General features: G+C 40.4%; 1 protein-coding gene across 1 annotated transcript in view; it reads left to right on the top strand.

The window, feature by feature from the left end:
- Positions 1-25,461, top strand: part of trim54 (tripartite motif containing 54) — a 60,234-nt gene that overhangs the window by 26,011 nt on the left and 8,762 nt on the right. The window contains exons 5-8 of the mRNA XM_080193276.1: positions 10,035-10,268; positions 10,375-10,397; positions 12,442-12,566; positions 17,427-17,513. Of these exons, the coding sequence (XP_080049402.1) occupies positions 10,035-10,268; positions 10,375-10,397; positions 12,442-12,566; positions 17,427-17,513 (469 nt within the window). The remainder of the gene's footprint in view (positions 1-10,034; positions 10,269-10,374; positions 10,398-12,441; positions 12,567-17,426; positions 17,514-25,461) is intronic.

The following is a 25,461-nucleotide window of genomic DNA, read 5'->3' as shown; positions in this document are numbered from 1 at the left end:
CACTGTCATTGATGATGACACTTTTATTACATTCAAATTCCTTCATCTACATCCCTTATGACAAAAAAAATTCAATTGCATAATCCACATTAAAAAGGAGCATTGGAATTAAAAGTCCCATTTTAAAGGGTACACTTTGAGGTGTCACTAAAACTGAAATGGTAGTTACCTTACTATATTAACAAACCTTTGTAAAATCAATCATACAGCACTAATCCTGTAATGATAGCCCTAAGGCTTATGTCAATAGAGTGAAAGAGCAAGCAATCATTTTTTAAGCAGTCCCAATAGTTCTTTTTCCAGAGTTAAAAGGCAGGGGCTTTTAAAGCCATAACAGCTTGACCCTCGCTCTGACAATTTATCCTGATGCTTTCGACAGTTGTTTCTGATCATTCCAATGGATTTATGCACTTTTTACACACTTTCATGCCTAATTTTAGTACTTCCAAAGGGTACTTTACCTCTCCCAAAAGGTAGCTTACATCCCCCAAAGCTATCCTGGCACCATATTCAAAGTGGTACCTTTTCTCTCCAAAAGAGGTTAAAGCTGCACTTGCTGGGTTTCAGATACATTTCACATCAAGATCACACATGAGAGGAAGCAGCTGCTGATTTCTATGGACAGCTGCCTCTCCAGAATGCACATGTGCAAATCAGGATCTGTGCTTGTTCCCAGCCCCGCAGAAATGGTAGATGCAAGTTTCAGGGGTAGGACTTTGCTCTCCATCATGCCAAAAATTAGGCCATGGAATTCAAAGAAATCATAAAAGAACACATGCAGGAGTATTCTGCTTCCAATAATAAGCCTGTGAAATCAGCTGGCTAACTTGCACATCATTCCTGAGTAGAAAATGAGCAGCCGATGTTGTAAAATGGCCTATTAAATTGTCATATCTTCCCTGGTAAATTAGCTGAATTAACTCTAAGCAGTACATGTACTCCTAAGTGAAGTATTGCCAGCTGTCATGATGCTATCAAGAAGCCAACAGTATTGCATTGTTACAGAGGGATATAAATGGGTCTTATCTTGTTTGCTGATAAGCTGAGTACAGAAATATTATGGTTTTGCAACAAAGTCAACCGTACTCTCTATATTACTTTGTGGGTGTAGACATTATTAGCTTGACCAATGTGATTGACAACCTATAATTGGCCTCGAGAAGATGATGATGCGTTGCCTTCTTGAACCACTGCAGTCCACATGATGAAGGTAAACCCATAGTGTTGTTAGGGTGAAAGATCCAGGACTTTGACCCAGCAACAAGGAATAATAGACATTACTTGAGGTTCAAGTCTGCTGATAAACCAATGGCGTTCTAACAGTCCTCAATTCCTGAAAATAAGCTGAAGAAGAGGTGCACCAAATATTAATATTTGAAATGGAAACTGTTTTGCAGGTTAACTTCCCTAAAATGGGAATATCAAACCTCCAGGTTACAATGTCAAGGCAACTCACTTTTCAGTATTACTTTCGTTCATCATTCCTACTTGGTCATTCTGGAATTTTGCAAGTTTGGATGTTTGAAAGATACTGTTCTTTGGTTGCTTCATTGGATAAATCCTAAATCTAAACATCAAGGTCCATTAGTATCTGTAGAATGAAATATTTTCAGATTAATGGGGGAAATGATTTAGTGTTATACATAGCCTGTAAGTCTCTGTTATTTGCAGTTAAGTTGTCCATAACGTTAATGAATGTGGGCATTTCTAATTTAAAGGAAGCTTGTCAGTCACTGCATTTGTGCTGAAATCTGGTCTGTAAATCAGTACAGCACTGATTCTTTGCTGGGGCCTGTTCCGTGTCACCAAGGGGTAGAAAAAAGTTAATTCTATCATTTGAATAAAGGAAAAATTACTGCTCACCAAATTTGGAAATTAAGAAAGCAACAAGATCTGTTTCTGTGAGGACAATGAATTAAATTTCCAGTTTATCTCCTCCTTCCTGCTCTAATTCTAACCGTTTAATTCCCTTGTTCTGCAGTTGTAGTCTAACTTCCAAAATTTAGCATATGATTGTAAAATTACTTTTCTAATTGTAATTGTAAATTTTGGCATGCAAATTTCAATTTTTTTGCTATTTTTGATCTTCATTTGATTTTCCATATGAATTGTTTGAGATGCTTCGTGGTGAATTTTACACATCCTCAGCTCCATATCTGAAGGCGGGAAGGCAAGAAAAAATAGAATAGTGACCGGCCCACTGCCTTCATGCCCACCCCAGACACCCTCCTCCCCTCTGCCCCCAATATTACAGATAAAGTGTAAGCAGTCAGTCTGCCCTCAAGCCTGTCGAGGCCCTTAAGTGGGCAATAATATATGTGGCGGGTAAAGTTCGGGAAAGCTGAGTAGCCCAGTATGTTTCACTGCATGGGCTAAAGTAGGCAAGAGGATGGCCTGACTCCCTTGGGGGGACCTCCTGTTCTTCCCCAGGCCTCTTCCCCAGGCTTCTAAAACATAAACTTCCAGCTGCCTCCTCCCCCTTGCTGGGGTTGCAAAACATATGAGTGGGATTGGGAAGGGTTCTCTTTTAGAGAGTTAATGCAGAATTGATGAGCCAAATGGTTTCCTTCTGCACTGTAGGAATTCTATGGTTCTGTCTGAAATTTAGTGGAATATTTACTAACTGAATAGAATCATAAAACGGCAACAACATGAAAAGAGGCCGTTTGGCCCACCATGTCTGTGCTAGATCTCTAAAGAGCAACTCGGCTAGTCCAACCTCCCATCTTTCCTCCATAGCCCCGCAGATGCTTCATCTTCAGGTATCTACTGAATTCCCTTTTTAAAGCTGTTATTGATTCTACCTCCATCACCTTTTCACTCAGTGCATTCTGGGACCTTAACCACTTCTGCATAAAATGGTTTTTTGTCATGGCACTGTTGGTTCTTTCACCATTCATTTCTGTTGCTGTCCTCTGGTTTTCAACCCTTACACCAAGGGAAGCAGATTTTTAAAAGATTCATTTGTGGAATGTGGACACCGCTGGCTAGGCCAGCATTTATTGCCCATCCCTAATTGCCCTTGAAAAGATGGTGACGGTGAGCTGCCTTCTTCAACTACTGCAATCCGTGTGGTGTACATACACGTAGAGTGCTGTTAGAGAGGCATATATCACCAATATATATTTCCAAGTCAGGATGGTGAATGGTTTGAAGGAGAACTTTCAGGTGGTGGTGTTCTCATCCATCTGCTGCCCTTGTCCCTCTAGAAGGCAGTGATTGTGGGTTTAAAATGTGCTGTCAAAGGAGCCTTGATGAGTTCCTGCAGTATATAGAATCCCTACAGTGCAAAATGAGGCCATCTAGCCCATTGACAGTGACAGCAATCCCACCTCAGGCCCTATCCCCACAATCCCACATATTTACCCGGCTAATCAGTCAATCTTATACATCCTAGGACACTGGGCAATTTAACATGTCCAATCAACCTAACCTGTACATTTTTGAAGTGCGGGAGGAAACCTGAGGGCCTGAAGGAAACCCACTCAGACATGGGGAGACTGTGCATCCATGCTGAGAGTGACCTGAGCCTGGAATTGAACCCAGGTCCCTGGAGCTTGTAGATGGTACACATCAAAATGCTGCCACAGTCCGTCAGTGGAGAGAGTGGATATTTGTGGGTGGGTTGCCAACCAAGCAGGCTGCCTTGTCCTGGATGATGTCAATCTTCTTGGTGGTGTTGGAGCTGCATTCATCCACGCAAGTGTAGGGTGTTCCATCACACTCCTGACTTGTACCTTGTAGATATTGGACAGGTTTTGGGGAATCAGAAGGTAGGTTACTTGCCACAGGACTCCTAACATCTGACCTACTCTTGTAACCATAATATTTATGTGACAAGTCCATTTAAGTTTCTGGTCAATGGTAATCACCAGGATGTTGACTGTGGGGGATTCCATGATGCTAATGCCATTGAATTTCAAGGGTTGGTGGTTAGATTCTCTCTTGTTGAAGCTGGTCATTATCCAGAATTTAAGTGGTGTGGATGTTAGGTGCCACTTGTTAGACCAAGTCTGGATATTGATTGGGTCTTTTTGCATTTGGACACAGTCTGCTTCTTTATCTCGCTATCTGTCCTGACTAGTCCTGCCATGATTTTGAACATCTCCATAAAATCTCTCCTCAACTTTCTCTTAGACCATTCTTAATTTCCAAGTAATTGAAGCCCCTCATCACTGGAACCATTCTTATCTGCACCCTCTCTAATACTTTCACCATCTTCCTCAAATGTGGTGTCCAGAATTGTACACAATACTCCAGTCAAGTCAATGTTTTATAACAGTTCATCATAGAACAAGAGGGCACAACTTCAGGCTAAATGGAAGATCCTTTAAAACAGAGATGAGGAGGAATTTCTTCAGCCAGAGTGTGGTGAATCTGTGGAACTCTTTGCTGCAGAAGGCTGTGGAGGCCAGGTCATTGAGTATCTTTAAGACAGAGATAGATATATTTTTAATTAATAAGAGGATCAGGAGTTATAGGGAAAAGTTAGGAGAATAGGGAAAAAAAAGCCATGACTGAATGCTGGGCAGACACAATGGGCCGAGTGGCCTAATTCTGCTCCTATGTCTTATGGTCTATGGTCTAACTCCTTGCTTTGTACTCTGTATCTGCTTAATACAGCCCACAATTCTATATGCTTTTTAACCAATTTTTTAACCAATTTCTTAACCCTTTCTGCTACCTTAAATAGTTTGTGCATATATGTTCCCAGTTTCTCTGTTCCCGCATTCCCTTCGCAATGGAAACCTTTATTTTATAATGCCTATCGTCATTCATTCTACCGAGATGCATTACTTCACACTTTTTTACATTAAATTTCATCTGCTATGTATCTGCTGATTCCACCAGCTTTCTATGTCCTTTGAGAACTATCACTATCCTTCTCACAGTCATTATACTTGAGTTATCTGAAAATTTTGAAATTTTGTGTACCCAAGTCTAGATCTTTCATGTATCATAAAAAGCAGTGGTCCTCCTTTAAGCTCCTGGAGAGCCCCACTGTACACTTACATCTGGTAAAAAGAAACCATTCACCACTACCTTGTTTTCTGTCACCCAGCCAGCATCGTATCCATGCTACCACTGTCTCTTTTGTTCCATGTTACTTCTATCAATCAGAAGTGATTTAAACAACAGTGTAGTTATGGTTTGACATGCACTGCCTGCAAGTGTGGTGGAAGCAGCTGCAATTGAAGCATTCAGAAAGCGATTAGACTGCTATCTGATGAGGAAGAATGTGCAAGATTGTGGGGAGAAAGTGAGGGGGTTAGCAATAAGTGAGTTGCTCGTTCAGAAAGCTGGTACAAATATGATGGGCCAACTGGTTTCCTTCTTTTCCATAACAATTCTGAGTTATGTGAAACTGAAACCCACACCACCAAGTAAGACTGACTGGAATGCGTACCTTAGACTGTTCAGTCATCTTGATTTATTTTATTTTTATATTCACTAGCGTTTAATTGGTAATGTGAAGCACTGACTAACGTGTCTGCAATACATTTCCAACTGTGCAATTTTAAGTAATTTTGTTTGGAAATATGAATTGGATGAATCTCTAAGTGTAGAACTCCTGACATGCTACTGGTCATTGTAACTCAGTGTTGTTGCATGATGTTGAATTTGTGTTTTATAATGTCCAGCGCAACATTTGAGAATCTATTGTACTCCATTCTAAAAGCAAGTTATTTATTTTAATAAAGTGTATTTTATGATCTTGGGATTCCCTAAAACATTTTGAAAGCAATTGAGTATTTTTAAATTTGCAGTCACTGCTGTAATGGAGAGAGATTGCATTGTGAGTTGTGATACATTCCATTATCAAACTTGCCAGTGAGCACAAAACTGATTGCTCAGTTTGATGGATGATATGCTGAGTACATACAATATCTGAGAGTCAGGTAATACACATTCTGGACTCTAAAGCTGCTTCTGAGCATCGCTGCACCAATGTATATACACAAAATGAATGATCAAGCTTGAATTGTGTTCCAGATAAACCCAGAATGTCCAATGTGTATAGCCAATATAATCTGCCTGATATTAAGCATGTTGGCTCCAAACCTCGAGTAACATGACTGTCTTGTGCTCAGAACCTGATGGTGAGTTTTCAGCCTCACCTATGATCAAAGATCAGCTTGAACAAAGGAGAATTCTAAATTACTTTCCACTAGTGGGACTGATTACATCTTACAAGGGTGCGATTTAAAGTTAGCCATCAAGCTCCTTATTCAATTTCGATGTCTAGCATTAGATAGTGAGTGCATTTAGTAATTAGGGAGAATGGAGGATCAAAAGTGGGCAAATGTTGACCTCCCATGTTGTCTATACATGAACTTTCAACTTGAGTCACTGGATAGCAGCTGCAAAAGTGTTGCATTTCAAATATTTTCTTTCCACAACAGTTTTTGATCAAGGTCATAGAATTCAAAATCCAATAACCATTATTGTACTTGTGAAGGCGTTATTAGCAAATTGACTGCTCCAATAAATCCAAAATATGTATTGGAGAGAAAAATAATTGAATTTTTGCAAAAGTCAAATGGGTGTCATCTTTTATTTCAATGCAATGTAATAAAAATCTCCCAAAATATACACTGTTGGGTTTATGAGCCTGTTAAACTGAGCATTGCCTCTGCACTTGCCATTTCATTTCTTGTGCCTTCAATTTTGTGAGTAAACTGGGATACATAAAAAGCTCCCATTTATTTACTGGAAGATCTAGACAGATCAACATTCAAGATACTTTGTGGTGATTCTGTGCACATCTGGTTCTTTACAATGTTGCATAATAAACACCATTAGTAGGAGTGTAGCAACATTGGTCAAAACTGTGTGAAATATTGTATTATGTGTAACTTTGGCTGGAGTCTATGCAGTTCACTGCTCTTCCTCCTCTGTGTAAATTTGCACGAACTTCCTTGATACTTCAATTGTTAAAGGCTTATTGGATAGATAATGCGGACCAGAGGTCCTGAGGTTTGATGTGCTGACTTGACTGATCTCAGCTGGATGGTTGTCGAGGTGCTACATTTGGACTCGGTGCATTGGATCAGGCAGAACAAATAGCTGCCCAATTCCCACTTCTGATTACTGCTTAGTGGATCCTGCTGGTAATGTTATGAAACACCTAATGCAATTAATGGCAAATTCAGAAGGTTAATTAGCATTATCAAATAAAAAGTTAGAAACATACAGCTTGACATAAAAGGTTAGAAATATGGTTGCTGTATTTGGATTGTTGCCAGGCTGCCAAGTGTAACAAGACAACTTTGAGTCTGTGAGTTGGGAAGTAGTCAGCTAGCCACCTTCATTTCCAGACACTTGTGGTCTGAGGACATTTTCATTTTTGAAAAGGAACTTGTTCTTTGGGAAAGAAAGAAAATCGTTTTCAGTCCCAGTTGAATATTCTTCAAATTAGTGTCTTTTAGTTCAGACACTTATTCAACCATTTGTCAGCTATCTTTAAAGCCATAGGTTGAGCCAGCTTATGATTGAGTTCCCTATAATTGCAACAAGGGTGCCGTCAAAATCTTAAGTAATCATATGAGATTGTGGGTACAATTATTTTAATCAATATGTGTTTGCTATACAGCAAGACTGTTGATTATGGTGCATTTAAAAGTTGCAAGTACTTTAAAAGTTTGTTGACATACAGTGATTAGCTTTAGTTACCAGAGACATAGCCCTCATAAGTTGTGATTGGTTTGAATAATAAGCATGTATTAAAGAAGTATACACAAGTTGTAGTCTCAAATCTATATTCTCTTGAGAATGATATTCTAAGATTTAAAGTTCGGATCCTAAGAACTGGTCAGGAAGGCGAATGGAATGCTGGCCTTCATAGCGAGGGGGATTGAATATAAAAGTAGGGAGGTCTTGCTGCAGCTGTATAGGGCACTGGTGAGGCCGCAGCTGGAGTACTGTGTGCCGTTTTGGGCGCCGCACCTGTGCAAAGATATTTTGGCCTTGGAGGGAGTGCAGAGGAGGTTTACTAGGCTGATACCGGAGTTGAGGGGGTTGAGCTATGAGGAGAGGCTGAATAAACTAGGCTTGTACTCGTTAGAGTTTAGAAGAATGAGGGGAGATCTCATTGAGACGTATAAGATGATGAATGGGATGGATAGGATGGAGGTGGAGAGACTCTTCGCGTTCAAAAAAGACAGTAGGACTAGGGGGCACAGCCTCAAGATAAAGGGGGGCGGTTTAGAATGGAGTTGAGGAGGAACTTCTTCACTCAAAGGATGGTGAATCTCTGGAATTCTCTGCCCGTTGAAGTGGTGGAGGCTGCCTCGCTAAATATTTTTAAGATGCGGGTTGATGGGTTTTTGATAAGAGAGGGGATTAAGGGTTATGGGGAGAGGGCGGGAAAGTGGAACTGAGCCACGACAGATCAGCCATGATCTTATTGAATGGCGGGGCAGGCTCGAAGGGCTAGATGGCCTACTCCTGCTCCTATTTCTTATGTTCTTATGATGTTGGAAAATTCCACAATAATTAATTCTGCTAAGATATACTTCAATGTATGTTCTACCCTAAGATAATTTTGTTAGGTTAAAGACCCCTGGGGGAGAGGACCTTTTATTTGAGGGCTCAGCCCTGAGTTACTCAACAATTATGTTCCTTTAATGTTCGGAAATGTATTACAATTGAGATTCTAAGCTGGTATTAAATTCAATGGAATAGATTAACCCTGCTAGAGGGAAGGGAGGGAGGGTTGCTGGGTTTGTGTTGGGGGGGGTAAAGGTAGTGGAATTATCAACAATTTCATGTGTGTGGATGTCTAATGATCAGTGGGTGACTTTGGTTCTAACACTTTTATGGTTGAGTAACTAATATAAACCAATGGCCAGAATTTAATCATCATCGACATCCCATGATGGGTTCTGAAGTTATTTATGGGGTGAGGCGGCGGGGAGACTATGAAATTGCACAACCAAGATACCCTGCAGGATCCTGCCCTCCCTGGACTTAACTTTACACCAGGGCGGGCAGTGTTTTGGACAGGAAGCCCACCCTTGCTCCAATTAAGTCTCAAGTAGTCACAAAATGATTATTTAAGGACCCTTTTCCTATCCAGCCTCAATTTTTAGGTTGGGGCATAGATGGTAGATCGAGGAAAAGTCTGAAATTGAGCAAAGTTCAATACCAGGTGGGAAGGGGCTGGGTTTGGGCACGTCCATAAAAAGCCCACTTTTGACTAGGCACTTTCACCTTAGTACCTGGTAACCTTTGAACCACTCTTTCCCCCTATTCCCAACCTATCTCTTGAGACTCCCATCACCCCCTTTTGATCCCCAAGGCTTTTCCTACCCACCTCCACCTGACCGCACCACTTACCTTTCTTGTGGTTCCTGGCACACTTTCAGATAAGCAGCTGCAGTGCCTCTTCTAGCCACTATTACGCTGTTCTGGAGTGAGTGGAAAGGTATTAGCCATCTGATTGGCAGCAGCTTTCCAAAACATGACTTCCTCCAGGTGCGAGGCAGAAGCCCAGCTTTCTGCCAATCAATGCTCCTTAGATTGTGAAATGGCATTGGGCCTGCTGGAGTCAGGAATGTGTTCCCTCTCCATCCTGAAAATTCAGGCCTATGACTTGTAAAAACAAGTAATTACATTGAAGTGCAATGGGAAATATACTTGTAACTTTCAGAATTTGTGCCATAAATTTATTGTATTCTGTGCTATATGTATAATGTATTCTGTGCCATAAGTATGTTGTGTTGTGTTCTCTATGTGTGTGTGTGCGCGCTCTATGTGTGTGGTGTGTTCTCTGCAAGGTAATGTAAGACATGGCTTTCTAGCTATGACAACTCGCATCAGGAGAGGAAGAAGAGTTTCTTGCAGATGTCTTTTACATAGTATCATTTGTGGAGCAGCAGGGGTTGAACACTGGGAGGGAACATTTCCTAAAACCAGAAAATGCAGTGGAACTTTTGTGGCTTTCTTTTAAAAGCCAGTTTTGTCTACTGCAATACTTTGGTCTCACCTTTCTGCTCCTTCTATACTATTAACTGACTTTCATATGTTTGCAGGACAACAGCAGAAGACAAAAGCAACTCCTTTGTGAAAAGTTTGACACCCTATATACTATTCTAGAAGAGAGGAAAAAAGAAATGCTTCAATGTATTACTCGTGAGCAGGAGGAGAAAGTGCAATATGTACGATCTCTGATGAGGCAGCATGGAGATCATCTGGAGGGGGCAAGCAAGCTGGTAGAAACAGCTCTGCAGTTTACTGAAGAACCTCAGATGGCAGTATTCCTGCAGGTTTGTGTTTCGTTTAGTTCCTGTATTTCTAAAAAAAAATTGCATTCGGATGGATTTTTCTAGTTTTATTTACAATCCAGGTCATTTTCTGTATTTCTCATTTCAGAGTACAAAGCAACTGATTTCAAAGTAAGTCAATTTCAAAAGGTATGGAATTAAAAACACATCTTTGTTTCTATAGTAATTGTGGTCCAACAAGAATTATTTGAGTAAAAACTCTGATTTTCACTAATGAAGTACCTTACAGGCCCTTCAATTTCTTAATTACCTTCCAAACCTCTATCTTGTGCTATCTTTCACAAAACCTCTCCTCCTCTTCCTCCAACACATTTACTCACTCTCACATAATGTCCCTCTCTGTCTCTTGCACAATGCTCCTCTGTCTCTCACTCACAATCTCATATGTTCTGGCTTCAATAACTTCTCTTTCAGTGGCGTGTGAATGATTGAGCTGCAGTCTCACTGCAATGCTAACAACAGTAGGAATTTTGCCTCTGGTAGGAAACATGCGCATAGTCTCTCATAGATGAAAGTAATGTCTCTCAGACAATAAGCATGAGCGGATCCATGTAAATATGAAGCAGCTGTTCTTTCTTCAAATAGCAACAACTATCTTTATATTTATCCATGGGAATCTATAGCTACGGTGATTCTGTGACTTGGAGTATATCAGTATAATCATATTGAAATACGTATCTGAAAGTTTTCAATGCTGCAACCAATTGCTCCTGGAGATGGAAGAACCAACTTATACTGACTGGAATTGTAAAATATCCTTCTCAGGATATTCTTAAAAAAAACCCAAATTAGAATTTCAAACAAAATTTCTCCACGCTAACACATTTTCAGATGGAAACAAATTTATTTGAATAATGTTAAAAGAGAAGTGTAGTACCGGCAAAATGCATATTGATATGGGCGGCACACTGCTGTCTCACTGTGTCAGGCACCCAGGTTCACTTCTGATCTTGGGTCACTGTGCGGAGTTTGCACATTCTGCTTGGGCTGCCTTCGGGTGCTCCAGTTTCCTTCCACAGTCCAAAGATGTGTAGGTTAGATTGATTAATCATGGTGAGTGTGTGGAGTTATGGGGATAGGGCAGGGGAGGGCCTAAGTAAGATGCTCAGTCAGACAGTCAGTGTAGACTTAATGGGCCGAATGGCTTCCTTCTGCATTGTTGGGAAAAACAATGTATCCCTCATCTAAAGTACTGCAATAAATACTGAGAAAATACAGACACTGGTGATTGACCCTTTAATAAAACTGTGATGCATCTCATAATTTAGTTAATTATAAATTAAGTCATTCAGAGAAGTTACACCACAAGGATTTGGAAATCCCCTGAAAAACTTCATTTATAAATAAATAAGTTAATTAATGTACTAGTTTTAAGCAACAATCACCATGTAGATATAACCAGCATTTTCCAGTCTGAAACTGCATGAAAGTATTAACACAAAAATTGAGATTAACGTACATAAACACTGAAGCTTGAATTAGCTCTCTGTCCATCCCAGATCAGTGCTGAATATAACTGGTTATATATTTCACAAAGACACCGGTTCATAATTATAAAGGGGTGTTCAAAGCTTGAGATTCATCTGCTTGTCCAGGGCTCCATGCCCAATCTCAAGTTATCTGATTGGAAGGTACCTTCTCAGACCTTTAGCCCAGGGGACTGTCGTACCTCAAAAAAGAGGCTCCATCAAGTTGTCCAATGGTACTAAATTCAAATCAGTTTCCCATTTGGCTGTGGAAATTTCCTTGCTGAAAATCTGCACAATTACTGTCAATGTGGCTCTGTGTTGAGAAGATAAGGAATAAAAATTTATATGTTTAAAAATCAGTTTAAATTGGGTTTCCTTACTTTTCCTAACACCAACCACATCAATATCAAATTAATATTATCTGCAAATGGAAGCAGGTAAATGAAAACCACAATATAACTGAGATATGCGCCGTTATGTCTGTAGTATATTATTCGCAGCTATCATTTTAAATTCAATGCATTCGTGATATCTCGGGATAGAAATTGCATTAAACAAAATGAGGAAATGTACTTCAGCTCCACTTAAATCACAGAAATACTTTGATTACTGTTCCAATTGATTCTTAAATTTCAGTATGCATGACAACTTGTCTGTAATTATATTTCATTGCATGACTTTCTCAGAGTTATTGACACTTCAAAGGCGGCCCAGTTGGAGAGAACAGAGCCTGGATATGAAAACATGGATCATTTTGTGGTCAATCTTGGAAGAGCCGAACAGGTGCTACAAAGGATAAATTTCCAGTCAGGTATTTAGTGCCGTATTCTTTTGTTTATTAGAATGGTTAGGAACCATTAACTTTATTGAAAACGTAGAGGGTGGAATTTTACAGTCCCTCCTGTTGCAGAACCTTCCAGGGCATCCAAAGTCAATGGAATTTTGAATGGCTCGCCACATTTTCCATCTCCGTCCCTGTCTCCACAGCAAGTTGGCCATAAAATTCCATCCCTGCTCTTGTACCCAAATCCTCTTGCTATGAAGATCATCATACCATTTGCCTTTTTTACTACGTGCTGCACCTGTCTGCTTACTGTACAAGAACATCCAATTCTCATTACACATTCCCCCCCACCCCTCAATCTATAGCCATTTAGATAGTCTGTCTTCCTTTTTTTGCTACCAAAGTGGAAATCCTCACATTCACATTATTCTGCATTTGCCCACTCACTCAACCAGTCCAAACCAAGCTGAAGCATCATTGGCTCTATTCTCTCTCCACAGATAGTGTCAGACTTGCTGAGAATTTCCAGCTTTTTTTTTCTCTCTGAAGCAGCTCTGCATTCTCCTCTCAGCTCACCCTCCCATCCAGCTTAGTGTGATCTGCAAATATGGAGATAGTACATTTAATCACTCATCTAAATCATTAATATACATTGTGAATAACTGGGTTCTCAGCACTGATCTCTGCAGTACCTCATGAGTCACTGCCTGCCATTTGGAAAATGACTGTTTCTTGTCTGCCAACCAGTTTTCTATCAATCTCGGTACACTACCCTGAATCCCATGTGCTTTAATTTTACATGCTAATCTCTTACGTTGAAATTTGCAGAAAACTTTCTGGCCATCCAAATAAACCACTGGCTCCCCCTTATCATCTCTAATCGTTACATCCTCAATAACTTTGTGTAGATTTGTCAAGTATGATTTCCTTTTCATAAATCCACGCTGACTCTGACCACTTTTTTCCAAGTGCTGGGCTATTAAATATTATATATTATTATATATTAAATATTATAATGAACTCTAGCATTTCCCCATTACTGATATCAAGCTGATTAGTCTATATTTTCTGTTTTCTCTCACTACCTCCCTTTTTAAATAGTGGGGTTACATTAGCTATATTCCAATCCTTAAGAACTGTTTCAGAGTCTATAGAATCTTGAAAGATGACCATGAATTCTTTTACTAGGGCCACTTCCTTAAATATTCTGGGATGTAGATTATCAGGCCCCAGGAATTTATCACCTTCGTCCATAAATTTCCCCAACACAATTTCCCTACTAATACTGATTTCCTTCAGTTCCTCCCTCTCATGAAACCCTTTGTTCCCCAACTGGTACATTGTTTGTGTCCTCCTTTGTGAAGACAGAAACAAAGTAGGTTAATAGTTGGTCAGTCATTTCTTTGTTTCCCATTATAAATTACCCTGCTTCTGACTGTAAGAGACATATATTTGTCTTTGCCAATCTTTTTCTCTTCACATACTAATAGGAACTTTTACAGTCAGTTTTTTATGTTCCCCACAAGCTTATTCTCATATGCTATTTTACTCTTCTTTATCAATCCCTTTGTGGTCCTTTGTTGAACTTTAAACTGCTCCCAATCTCCATGTCTGTTATTTTTTCAGGCCAATTTACATGCCTCTTTCTGGATCTTTTATTATCTCTATTTTCCCTTGAAAGGTGGTTTGGCCACCTTTCCTGTTTTTTTTCGCTCCAGACAGGAATGAACAATTAGAACATAATAGGTGCAGGAGTAGGCCATCTAGCCCTTCGTGCATGCCCCGCCATTCAATAAGATCATGGCTAACCTGAAGTGGGTCAGTTCCACTTTTCCGCCCTCTCCCCATAACCCTTAACTCCCTTATCTATCAGAAATCTATCTACCTGTGACATAAACTAACTGTTGCAGTTCACCCATGCCCCTTTTGAAAGTTTGTCATTGCCTATCCACCATCATTCCTTTAAATAACATTCCCCAATCCATCATAGCCAACCCATGCCTCATACAGTTGTAGTGTCCTTTTATTTAGATTCAGTACAGTGGAGCAGAAGCAAGAAATCTTGCTTGCCAGCTCAACCACACGTGCTCTTGATCCTTCATTTTCATTTGTGTTCTGCAATTTGTCCTGCAATATAAATAGGTAGACTTTGGGAACCCCAACATACATCAGAACTGCACTACTTGAACTGATTTTCCAGTGTTAAAGCGGGCACTGGATATCTATGTTTTCTGGATATATGTGCAAATATGGATGTAAAGTTGTAGATGGGGAGAAGGCTCATTGTTGTCAAATAAAGAGATAGTTATTTTTTCCAAATGAATGTCTGCTGTGTGTTAGCAGGGATACACGCACCAGATATTCAGTCTAATCCTTTACTGGATGGAGCTTTTCTGTGCATTTTCCATTCAAACACTTCATAGATTTTGTTGTTTGTTCCTATCTGCATCACTTAGTTGCTGTGTTGTCAGATATCCATTAGATATTAGGTATCAGATATAGGAGGCTATTTAGTGTAATTCTTTAGGACCATTTTCAGTCAAAGAATAAAAACAATCTAATAGGACACATTATTGAACACATCTTTTTTGCTCCATATGGGGAGATCAGATGACATGCCTTCTCTGTGGGTTAAGGAAAGATGTGGATATGCTGGCGTTGGACTGGGGTAAACACAGTAAAAAGTCTGACAACACCAGGTTTTAGTCCAACCAATTTATTTATATAAATCGGTTGGACTAAAACCTGGTGTTGTCAGACTTTTTACTGGGTTAAGGAAAGTGCAGCCTGATCTAAATGCAAAGCTACAGAATATTGGGACAGGCTTAGGTCATTTTGACTTGAGTCTTTTCTGCCATTCTTTATCTCAATTTCATTTACCTAACTGTGATCTATATCCCTTGATATCCTGACCTTAACAAAAATCTATCGATCTCAATCTTGCGAGTTCTGATCATTTCAGTTTCAGTAACTTTTCTGGGGAGAGAATTTCAGATCTGTGAAAGTAACTTTCTTACTGGAAAATATGGGGATGCTTATACCATTCTCCTGTCATCTCAGAAGCCAGGGGATCACCATTACTACATACAAGCTAAATAGTATGATCACAAATAACTACAGAAACAAAAAGTAGATACTAAATGATGTGACACTTGATGAAACTGTAAGCAGTCTGCCAAGTGTTAATGCACCCTCTACAGAAAGCTATTTATTGCAGTCTCCTGCAGCAGATTCTTGGTAATACTATCTCTGATGTTAATTTTTGCAAAATTATAAAGGTTGAAGACCATCAGTTGATATTGCTGTGGATGCTTCTACATGCTTGTTGCAACTTGGAGCTATGGATAGTGATGGCAGAGACTCCAATAGATGTGTGAAAATCCAATATCCATCCATGGATGGTCAAGCTGACCAGGAATCCTCCTGCTCGTACTGCCTACCAATAGTGTATGTAGGAAGGATTTGCAGGTTAATCCTCAATGTTAAAATACATCGCCCTTGGTCACCAATTCCTGGAGTAGGACATAAACCTGGAGCTTCTAGTTCAGAAGTCGGGTCATTACCCCTACACCACTAGATCTCCCACAATTTTGTTCAACTGTCTTCCTAACCATCTTACTTTCCTAATAAACATGTTCTCTCACACTTATGTACTTTATATTCCATTTGATGGCCTGTTTTTCTTCTCTGAACTCTCTCCAAGTCCTCTGCAGGTTTGCCAAACCTCCTATTTTGTCATCAGTAAATTTTGAGATCAGGTTCCCATTGGTTGTAAAACATTTTGAATGGGAATGAAGTTGTGAAAGGTGCTACATAAATTTTAGTCTTTTCTTTTCTCTTCCGAGGTTCAATATCTGAGATCAAAAGTGGTCCCAGTACTGACTCCTGGGCTGCACCCCTTTCAATACTTCTCCAATCAGAGCAACATCGACTAACCTAACTTTGGCTGAAAATCTTTCCACATAGTACTGCTATTTCAACTGTTAAATGGTCTCCTAAGATTCCAATGTGGTGGGCAGGCATTGCATGTGCACCATCTGCTACATAATACCAAGAAATTGGTGGCAGTATCATTGTCTGAAATCTCGACTGCATCCTCTGAGTATGAAAATAAAGGGCCTCCTGTTTGCTTGAGACCGGGCAGCTACACCTAGGTCTGCATCAGATTTGCTCAGGATAGCCAGGCCTACGTGTAGCAGTCCAGTCTGGAACCAACAAGGGCGTTTAATTATATACAATGTATACCAGTTGTATGTGGAGTCAGTGTTGAGAAGGGGCTGGGTGTCAGCGCAGGAATTCTCCTCCGAAGTTCACATTAATAGAACGTTGACTGGCAAATGTTTAAACACTCTTGATCACTGCTAAACTCTCACTGCAGCCCCAACCCAAGAGGTTGTTGCACTGTATTTTGGTGGGATTTCAGTAGCTTGCTCTCCACCATTGTTGCTGTGCACAAGGCTTTTGTAGATGTACGTACAAGGTGTGTGTGATTGAATCCCATTATATACACTACTAATATAACTTTAAAGTTCATCAATGTTCTCAAGTTTAAAGACATCTGCCAAATTTTCTGTGGCTATAGCATGGGCTTGGATTAGTGCAGGAAACATTTCAAGCAGGTATACATTTGAATGAAAAATTCCAGAGGGTTATAATAGCATTTCCTAATTTTCTGGCCGATTCATTTGGTTTCTGCTGGAAACACATTACAAATTAGGCACTTGAGCAAGGGACTGACTCAATGGGGACCAGACGTGATGGCCTTGGCAAGCTTGTGATTCAAATGAACTAATAATTCCCCAAAACTGATTAGGAAGGCTAATGTTGAGGATTGGGATGTATCAGGTCAGAGGTTCCTAATGAGTTTCCTTTACTTTTCTTGTACAGAATGCCAGGGAGAAGAGGAGGAAGAGGGAGAGGAAGAAGAGATAGAGGAAGGCGGAGTGGCTGAAGAGGAAGGTGAAATGACTGATGGTGAGCAATCAAAAGTAGAGGCAGTTGAACCTTTAGCTTCATTGTCATTACCTATATCTCATTTGCAATCATCAATCCTCAGGCTACAGAGTACAGCAGAAATCAGCACCTCAGTTCAAAGGCAGTCTTCTCCAGCTTGAAGCATTCAAACAAACTTTCAACTAATTCTGGTTGTAATCATCCAAGAAAAATCTGTGAAGTTGTAACATTAAAGACTAAGCTGAATATTAATTCTTCTTTGTTCAGTTTTCTGAAACAGAAGGATTTTAGTTCAAACCATTAAACTTAGTGTTTTAAAAAAACTGCCAGAAAAGATGAATACTGTCATTATGGTCACTGTCAGCCTCTGAATAGAGTTCTCATAAATTGAAGCCCATTCGTTTGGGATTTTCAAATCATTCACTGTATTATCTAGACAGTGCTCTTATACAAACCTTGAGTAGATCTTTCAGGACCAATCTATGCACATTGCAAGGGTTTTAATGTACTTTTGGGTTGTTGTTTCATCCTTGAATGCACGCGTAATGAATAAGATCATTTAAAGTGGAGAATATAACGAATTTGGAATGAGCGCATCTGCAGTCTTTGTACCTCTATGATCTGTTTTGTGTTAAATATTGAACAAACTGAGATCACTTTCCAAAACTGGGGATGCATGAAGTTAATTTTTTTTAAAAAGACCAAACTAATAATGACCCAACTTGGTATTATTGTGTTAATTTAAATACTTGAATGACACCATTAATGAACTCCTTTACCTGGTTATATGTGAGGGTTGGCATTCTTACTAATCAGCATGTTTATTTGCTATAATTGTTAAGTCATAATTTATGACCAGAGGTCATTTTCCATTATCCGATTGTCAAGCATAAATGTGCATGAAAATATATTTTGATCAACACAAGTCAATATGTCCTCATATGTGACTCACAGTAACTGAGCAAACTGGAGTCCAAGAAGAGGCTGTAAAGACTATACCTCAGCCTGCCAAAATTATTTATTCTTGTTGAGCAATCTTGCAAACATTAGTGTTATTTTTGCAACATCTGCGTCCCTGAAGTAATGGCTAAACTACAGCAAACCACTAAAGGAGTGCCAACAAAAGTCTGGAAGACTTGCACAAACAGATTGTATTTCAGTTCTGGAGATTGAACGACCGTGATTGGGGTACGACACAAATGGCTAAAATCAAGTTCGACAAAGCCATTCCAGGAGTGTTTGGCTGGAATCCCTAATTTCTGGTAAGTTTGCATTGCTGTTTTTGCTTTTGTAGAACATCTCAGCATTGTAAGTAGTGGGAAAAAAAAAGCTGTGCATAATTAAGTACAGCATGTCCATAAAAATAATTTGATTTTTACTGTACAGATAAAAAAATCATTTGTCCAGTAGTTTACAGTTGCACCTCATCAAGCCGCCCCCAAAATTCTGTTTAATTGACTTTCTCTTGCTCAGTGTATATTTTTAAGTAATATTGCTTACATGTTGTCTCTTTTCATACTTGCAGATGATTTATCAGGTTCATTGCATTCCATTCGAAAAAGTATAATGCTTCAAAGGACGATCACTGAGTGCAAGACGACTAATAGTGAGGAGGAGTCGCTGCTGTGGTCATTGCACAACATTCTCATGTAAAGCAGAACCTATAGTCTACGACTAAGTGGCAGAAGGGCTTGATCTAGTTTGGCTGATTCTTCCAAAAGATTTACCTAGAATTATCACAAACACAGGAGAGATTCTGAACTTGCAGGGTGTCAGCCACAAGAGGCAGCTGTTTGCTTTTGATACCCTACTCCTCAACCTGAAGGAACATGAACTAGGCAATACCAATATGTGATCTGGGAAGATCACATGCATATCTATGTGCTTCACTCATGAAGCATGCTGAAAGAAACAATTGAGGGAATGCTCGCTTCTAATCAATCTGCTTACTTACAACTCCAGTGCAAAGTCAGAAAGCTTTCATTGTGCTGTTCCAGAATACAGCTCTTCTCCACTGTGTCATCTAAGACTTTCTTGGTGATTATTTGGGATCAATATCCCCTTCACTTGTGGTTGACTGCGTCCCCTTACCTGGTCTTTTATGGTGCATCATTAGACTGATGAATCCATCAAAAAGCCAAGCACACAGTTTTCCTTATATCTGAAAAATAACTGGAGAAACCAGAACTGAATTGATGTTTAATTGTATAAATACTTCCTGGAGGGAAGCAATGACATAATGGTATTATCACAGGACTAGTAAACTGGCCACCCAGGTTAATGCTCTGGGAACCCAGGTTCGAATCCCACCATAACAGATGGTGGAATACAAATTTAATCAAAATCTGGAATTAAAAGTCTAATGATAACAAGAAACTATGGTCTATTGTCATAAAAACCCATTGAGTTCACGAATGATCTTTAGGAAAGGAAATCTGCCATCCTTATCTGATCTGGCTTACATGTGACTCCCAGTCCCACAGTAATGTGGTTGACTCTTAATTACCGTCCAAAATGGCCTAGCAAACCATTCAGTTCAGGAGCAATTAGGGATGGACGGCAAGTGCTAGCCTTGCCAGCGGCACCCACGTCCCATGAATTAAAGAAGGATCTTTTTTGCACTGAAGAAAGTTGTAGCAAAGATTGATTTTGTACATATTGCTTGTTTCTTTTAAACAAAGCATTTGAGTGTAATAAAGGTTAGCTGCCATCAAACATTTATAAAATAATAGTTCAGATATTTCCTGTTCATTATAATAAAGATGATTATTCCCCTGTGGTGTTTTCAGTGTGCTCTTTTCATCCTTCAGACCAACCTTTGAAGCAAGGTTGGACCCTTCACCATGGCTGCTTCTCCTGGAATGAATGTTCAATCCGGATAAACGCTGCTTTTATCTAGTGCCTCTGATGATAATGCAATGTTCATGTAATGGCATTTCTTGCCTCCATTGCATGGTTACACCAGTTAACTTTTCAACAGTATGTAAGAAAAGACTCATATTTATTCAACATTCTCTACAAGTCACAATGCATCTCAATGTTCTTGGTAAATAATTAGAAATTAAATGACTATTTTGAATATGTCTCCATTCCTTCAATGATCCAGTTGAAGCAGCATGTAGGATTTCTGGTGCTTGATGTAAGTGTGTGTATTTTCCCTGTTGCAGTGGAGGTAAGTGTGTGTCTTTGATCTTCTCTCTTTCTCGTCTGACACGCTTTGAGCAGGGGCCCTCAGCTAGTAATCAGGAGTGAGGCACTGGCTGATTCTTTTTTCATTCTCTCCTTAACCTCCAAATTGGAGACTTTAAAGTGGGATTTGCACCTGGGGACTCCTAAACTTTATGGCTTTGAGTTAAATTGACTTGTGCCTCTAGCTGCTCTTACTAGCAATAGCTGTAATTCATCCATAGCCCAGACTTTCCTACCATTCAAGTGAATAAGAATGATGCATGTAATAGGAGCGCATGAAGTGAATGTTCTGAGTTGCTGCCTTCAAATCCTGTCAAACTTAATTACCCTGCAGTTGTATCTGAATACTGATTCTATTCTCCAAATCAGGGATATGACTATATTCTTTTCTGGATGTTGTTTGTAATTGGATGTACAAGACATTACACTACCCATCTCAGGATCAGACATGGCAAAAACAAAAAATGTTGGAAAATCTCAGCAGATCTGACAGCATCTGTGAGGAGAGGATAGAGCCAATGTTTCGAGTCTAGAAGATCCTGTACATGCTGAGGGGAAAGAGAATCAGTGGAGATTTACACAATGAGGGTGGAAGTGGGATGGGGGAGTGTGTGTATATTGGGACAAAGGGAATGTAAATGAGGATACAGAAGTCTGAGGAGGTGCTAAACGTATCCATTGAGTGATCAGAATGTGTGAATGGCAGAACAGAGGTACAGACTGTTAAAGAACTGCCTGAGGAATGTGGCAGTTGCCCTGAAAGGGGGTGGGGGATAGGGTGTGGGAAGGAGGAGAGCTGGAATGGAAAGTAGAAAAATGGAGATGAGAAAAAAGGATGATAAAATGGAGAATGAAATGGAATAAAATAAATGGAAATAGGGTGAAGGTGGAGGAGAGAGTTCGTGCTTTGAAGTTGTTGAACTCAATGTTCAGTCCAGAAGGCTGTAGAGTGCCCAATCAGAAGTTGAGCTGCTGTTCCTCCAGCTTACATTGGGGTTCCCTGGAACATTACAAAAAGCCAAGGATGGACAATTGGACAGGAGAGCAGGGTGGTGTGTTGAAGTGCCAAGCAACAGGAAGGTCTGGGTCCTGCAAAGCAATCACCCAGTCTGCATTTGGTTTCTCCAATATAGAGTAGGCCGCATTGGGAGCAGCAAGCGAAATAGACCAGATTGAAGGAGATTTTTGCAAAGCATTGCTTTACCTGAAAGGGGTGTTTAGGACCTGAGACAGTGAGTAGAGAGGAGGTAAAGGGGGGAGGTGTTGCACCTTTTACGATTGCATGGGAAGGTGCTGTGGACAGGGGGTGAGGTGTTGGGTGAACATACACAATGTTCCATGTATGATTGTAGCAACATTTCCTTACTCTTGTACTCTAGCCCCCTTCAATATAGGTCAACATCCTCAAATCCTTGCCTTTGTTAGGCAAGAAAAGGCTGCAGGGATGGGATGGTGGCACAGTCGTTAGCACTGCTGCCTCACGGTGCCAGAGATCCAGGTTCAATTCCAGCCTCAGATGACTTTGTGTGGAGTTTGCACATTCTCCCCATGTCTGCGTGGGTTTCCTCCTGGTGCTCTGGTTCCCTCCCACAGTTATTGGTTTTGTGAAGGGGAGATCTCACTAACTTGGTTGAGTTTTTTGAGGAAGTGACAAAGATGATTGATGAGGGTAGGGCAGTGGAATTTGTCTACATGGACTTCAGTAAGGCCTTTGACAGGTCCCTCATAGTAGACTAGTGCAGAAGTGTAGTCACACAGGATCAGAAGTGAGCAGGCAAGATAGATATATAATTGGCTTGGTCATAGAAGAAAGAGGGTAGCAGTGGAAGGGTGCATTTCTGATGGTCCTCAGGGATCAGTGCTGGGACCTTTGTTGTTTGTAATATATATAAATGATTTGTAGGAAAATGTAACTGGTTTGATTAGTAAGTTTGTGGACAACACAAAGGTTGGTGGAATTGTGGATAGTGATGAGGAGCATCAGAGGATACAACAGGATATAGATCGGTTGGAAATTTGTGCAGAAAGATGGCAGATGGAGTTTAATCTGGACAATTGTAAGGTAATGTATTTTGGAAGGTCTAATACAGATGAGGAATATAAAGTAAAATGGCAGAATCCTTAAGAGTATTGATAGGCAGAAGGATCTGGATGCATATGTATACATTTCACTGAAAGTAGCAACGCAGGTGGAGAAGATAGTCAAGAAGGCATATGGCATGCTTGCCTTCATCGGCCGGGTATTGAGTTTAAAAATTGGCATGTCATGTTGCAGCTTTGTAGAAGCTTAGGCGGCACTTGGAATATAGTGTTCAATTCTGGTTGCCATGCTACCAGAAGGATGTGGATGTGGGGGGTACAGAAGAGATTTACCAGGATGTTGCTTTTAATGGAGGACGTTAGCTATGAGGAGAGGTTGGAGAAACCTGGTTTGTTCTTACTGGAACGACGGAGGTTGAGGGGTGACCTGATAGAAGTCTACAAGATTGAGTGGCATGGACGGAGTGGATAGTCAGAAGCTTTTTCCCAGAGTGCAAGAGTCAGTTACCAGGGACATAAGTTTAAGGTGCGAGGGGCAAGATTTAAAGGAAATGTACAGGGCAAGTTTTTAGCTGGTGGTTCGTGGGTACCTGGAATTCACCACCAGGGAGGTAGTAGAAGCAGGTACGATAGTGACTTTTAAGGGGTGTTTTGACAAATACATGAATAGGATATGGTCCCTGGAAGGGTAGAGGGTTTCAGTTCAGACGGGCAGCATGGTTGGTGCAGGCTTGGAGGGCTGAGGGGCCTGTTCCTGTACTGTAATTTTCTTTGCTTTTTGTATATTTTGCCTCAGGCCATCAATATAAATCATAACTTTGCCATTTTAGTTGCCTCAAGTTCTTACTATTCAAGAAAAATAAATGGCAAATGTTATGCCCAGTAAGACATTTTTCTTTACCCTTCTGTTTAAAAATATTTTACTAGATAAGTTGCTGGAAATGCAGATTGAAGACAGTTCAACAAATCTAATGCTCTTGGAAACTTGGTGAAAAACTGGACTAACAGTGTCTTTATCCAATGAGCTGATCATTGCTGGGTATTGTGTGGCATGGATATTACAGTTTACAGGACGATGGATACAGCTACTCCTAAAAACTCTCAGGCAGGTTAAATGTGTATAATTTTTCTTAAGAACATAAGAAATAGGAGCAGGAGTAGGCCATCTGGCCCTTCGAGCCTGCCCCGCCATTCAATAAGATCATGGCTGATCTGTCGCTGCTCAGTTCCACTTTCCCGCTCTCTCCCCATAACCCTTAATCCCCTCTCTTATCAAAAACCCATCAACCCGCTTCTTGAAAATATTTAGCGAGGCAGCCTCCACCACTTCAACGGGTAGAGAATTCCAGAGATTCACCACCCTTTGAGTGAAGAAGTTCCTCCTCAACTCCGTTCTAAGCCGCCCCCCCTTTATCTTGAGGCTGTGCCCCCTAGTCCTACTGTCTTTTTTGAGCGGGAAGAGTCTCTCCACCTCTATCCTATCCATCCCATTCATCATCTTATATGTCTCAATGGGATCTCCCCTCATTCTTCTAAACTCCAACGAGTACAAGCCTAATTTATTCAGCCTCTCCTCATAGCTCAACCCCCTCAACTCCGGTATCAGCCTAGTAAACCTCCTCTGCACTCTCTCCAAGGCCAAAATATCTTTGCGCAGGTGCGGCGCCCAAAACTGCACACAGTACTCCAGCTGCGGCCTCACCAATGCCCTATACAGCTGCAGCAAGACCTCCTTACTTTTATATTCAATCCCCTTCGCTATGAAGGCCAGCATCCCATTCGCCTTCCTGACCACCTGCTGCACCTGCAGGCTGGGTTTTTGCAACTCATGCACAAGGACCCCAAGGTCCCTCTGCACCGTCGCCTGCTGCAGTTTTTCGCCCCGTAAGTAATAGTCCTTCCTACCATTCTTCCTACCAAAGTGGACCACCTCACACTTGCCAACATTAAATTCCATTTGCCATTCCCTGGCCCATTCGCCCAGCCTATCTAGATCCTTCTGCAGACTCTCCACACCCTCCGCACAATTTGCCGTTCCCCCAATCTTGGTGTCATCCCGAGCTTATAGCAGAGGGGCACACTATCCAGCAACTTGTGGCAATCACAATTCATGGGCATATTTTCCTCACCACAAGTTATTGAATGATTTGGACATTAATAAGCATCCACATCAATCATATAGTTATTGTTTAGCAAGTTTCAGCTCAATGTTATATTAGTAACAGCAAAATGTCTATTTATAAGTTGCTTTTATCTTAGCTGCTTGGATACATATTTTCTGCTGTTGATATAGATGCTCAGACTTTGAGCGCAATTTAATTATTTGTAGACCCTCTTTATTTCCTGTAATAAAAACTAACAGTGTAACCTAATGTGCCATGTCTAATGCAAAGTATTTAATTTTGTACCTTTTTTAATATTAACCAAACGGTATCGTCAATTTTGTTCTCCAAACCATCTTGTGGGTACACAATTGAATGTTTGAGACAGGATTACTGTGCAAGAGCCAAAAAAACAGCTTAACTATGTTGGACATGAGTCCCTGTCTTCAGTATGAACTGATTCTTGATATTAGAAAATCCAATATTTGGCTCAAGCATCGAGACACTAAAAAGCTTGCAAATTGAATTTACTTTAGTATGTTTAGAGTTTAGTTATTAGCATTAGGACTGGATGATTACTTACAATATAGACTACTTTTGCCAGTCTTTAGGATTTAGTGGTGAGGTGCAGCTGAGAT

Source organism: Carcharhinus amblyrhynchos, chromosome 7 (assembly GCF_965287045.1).
Source record: "Carcharhinus amblyrhynchos chromosome 7, sCarAmb.v2.hapA, whole genome shotgun sequence".
NCBI classification, from domain to species: Eukaryota; Metazoa; Chordata; class Chondrichthyes; order Carcharhiniformes; family Carcharhinidae; genus Carcharhinus; species Carcharhinus amblyrhynchos.
This window is presented reverse-complemented; position numbering and strand designations above follow the sequence as displayed.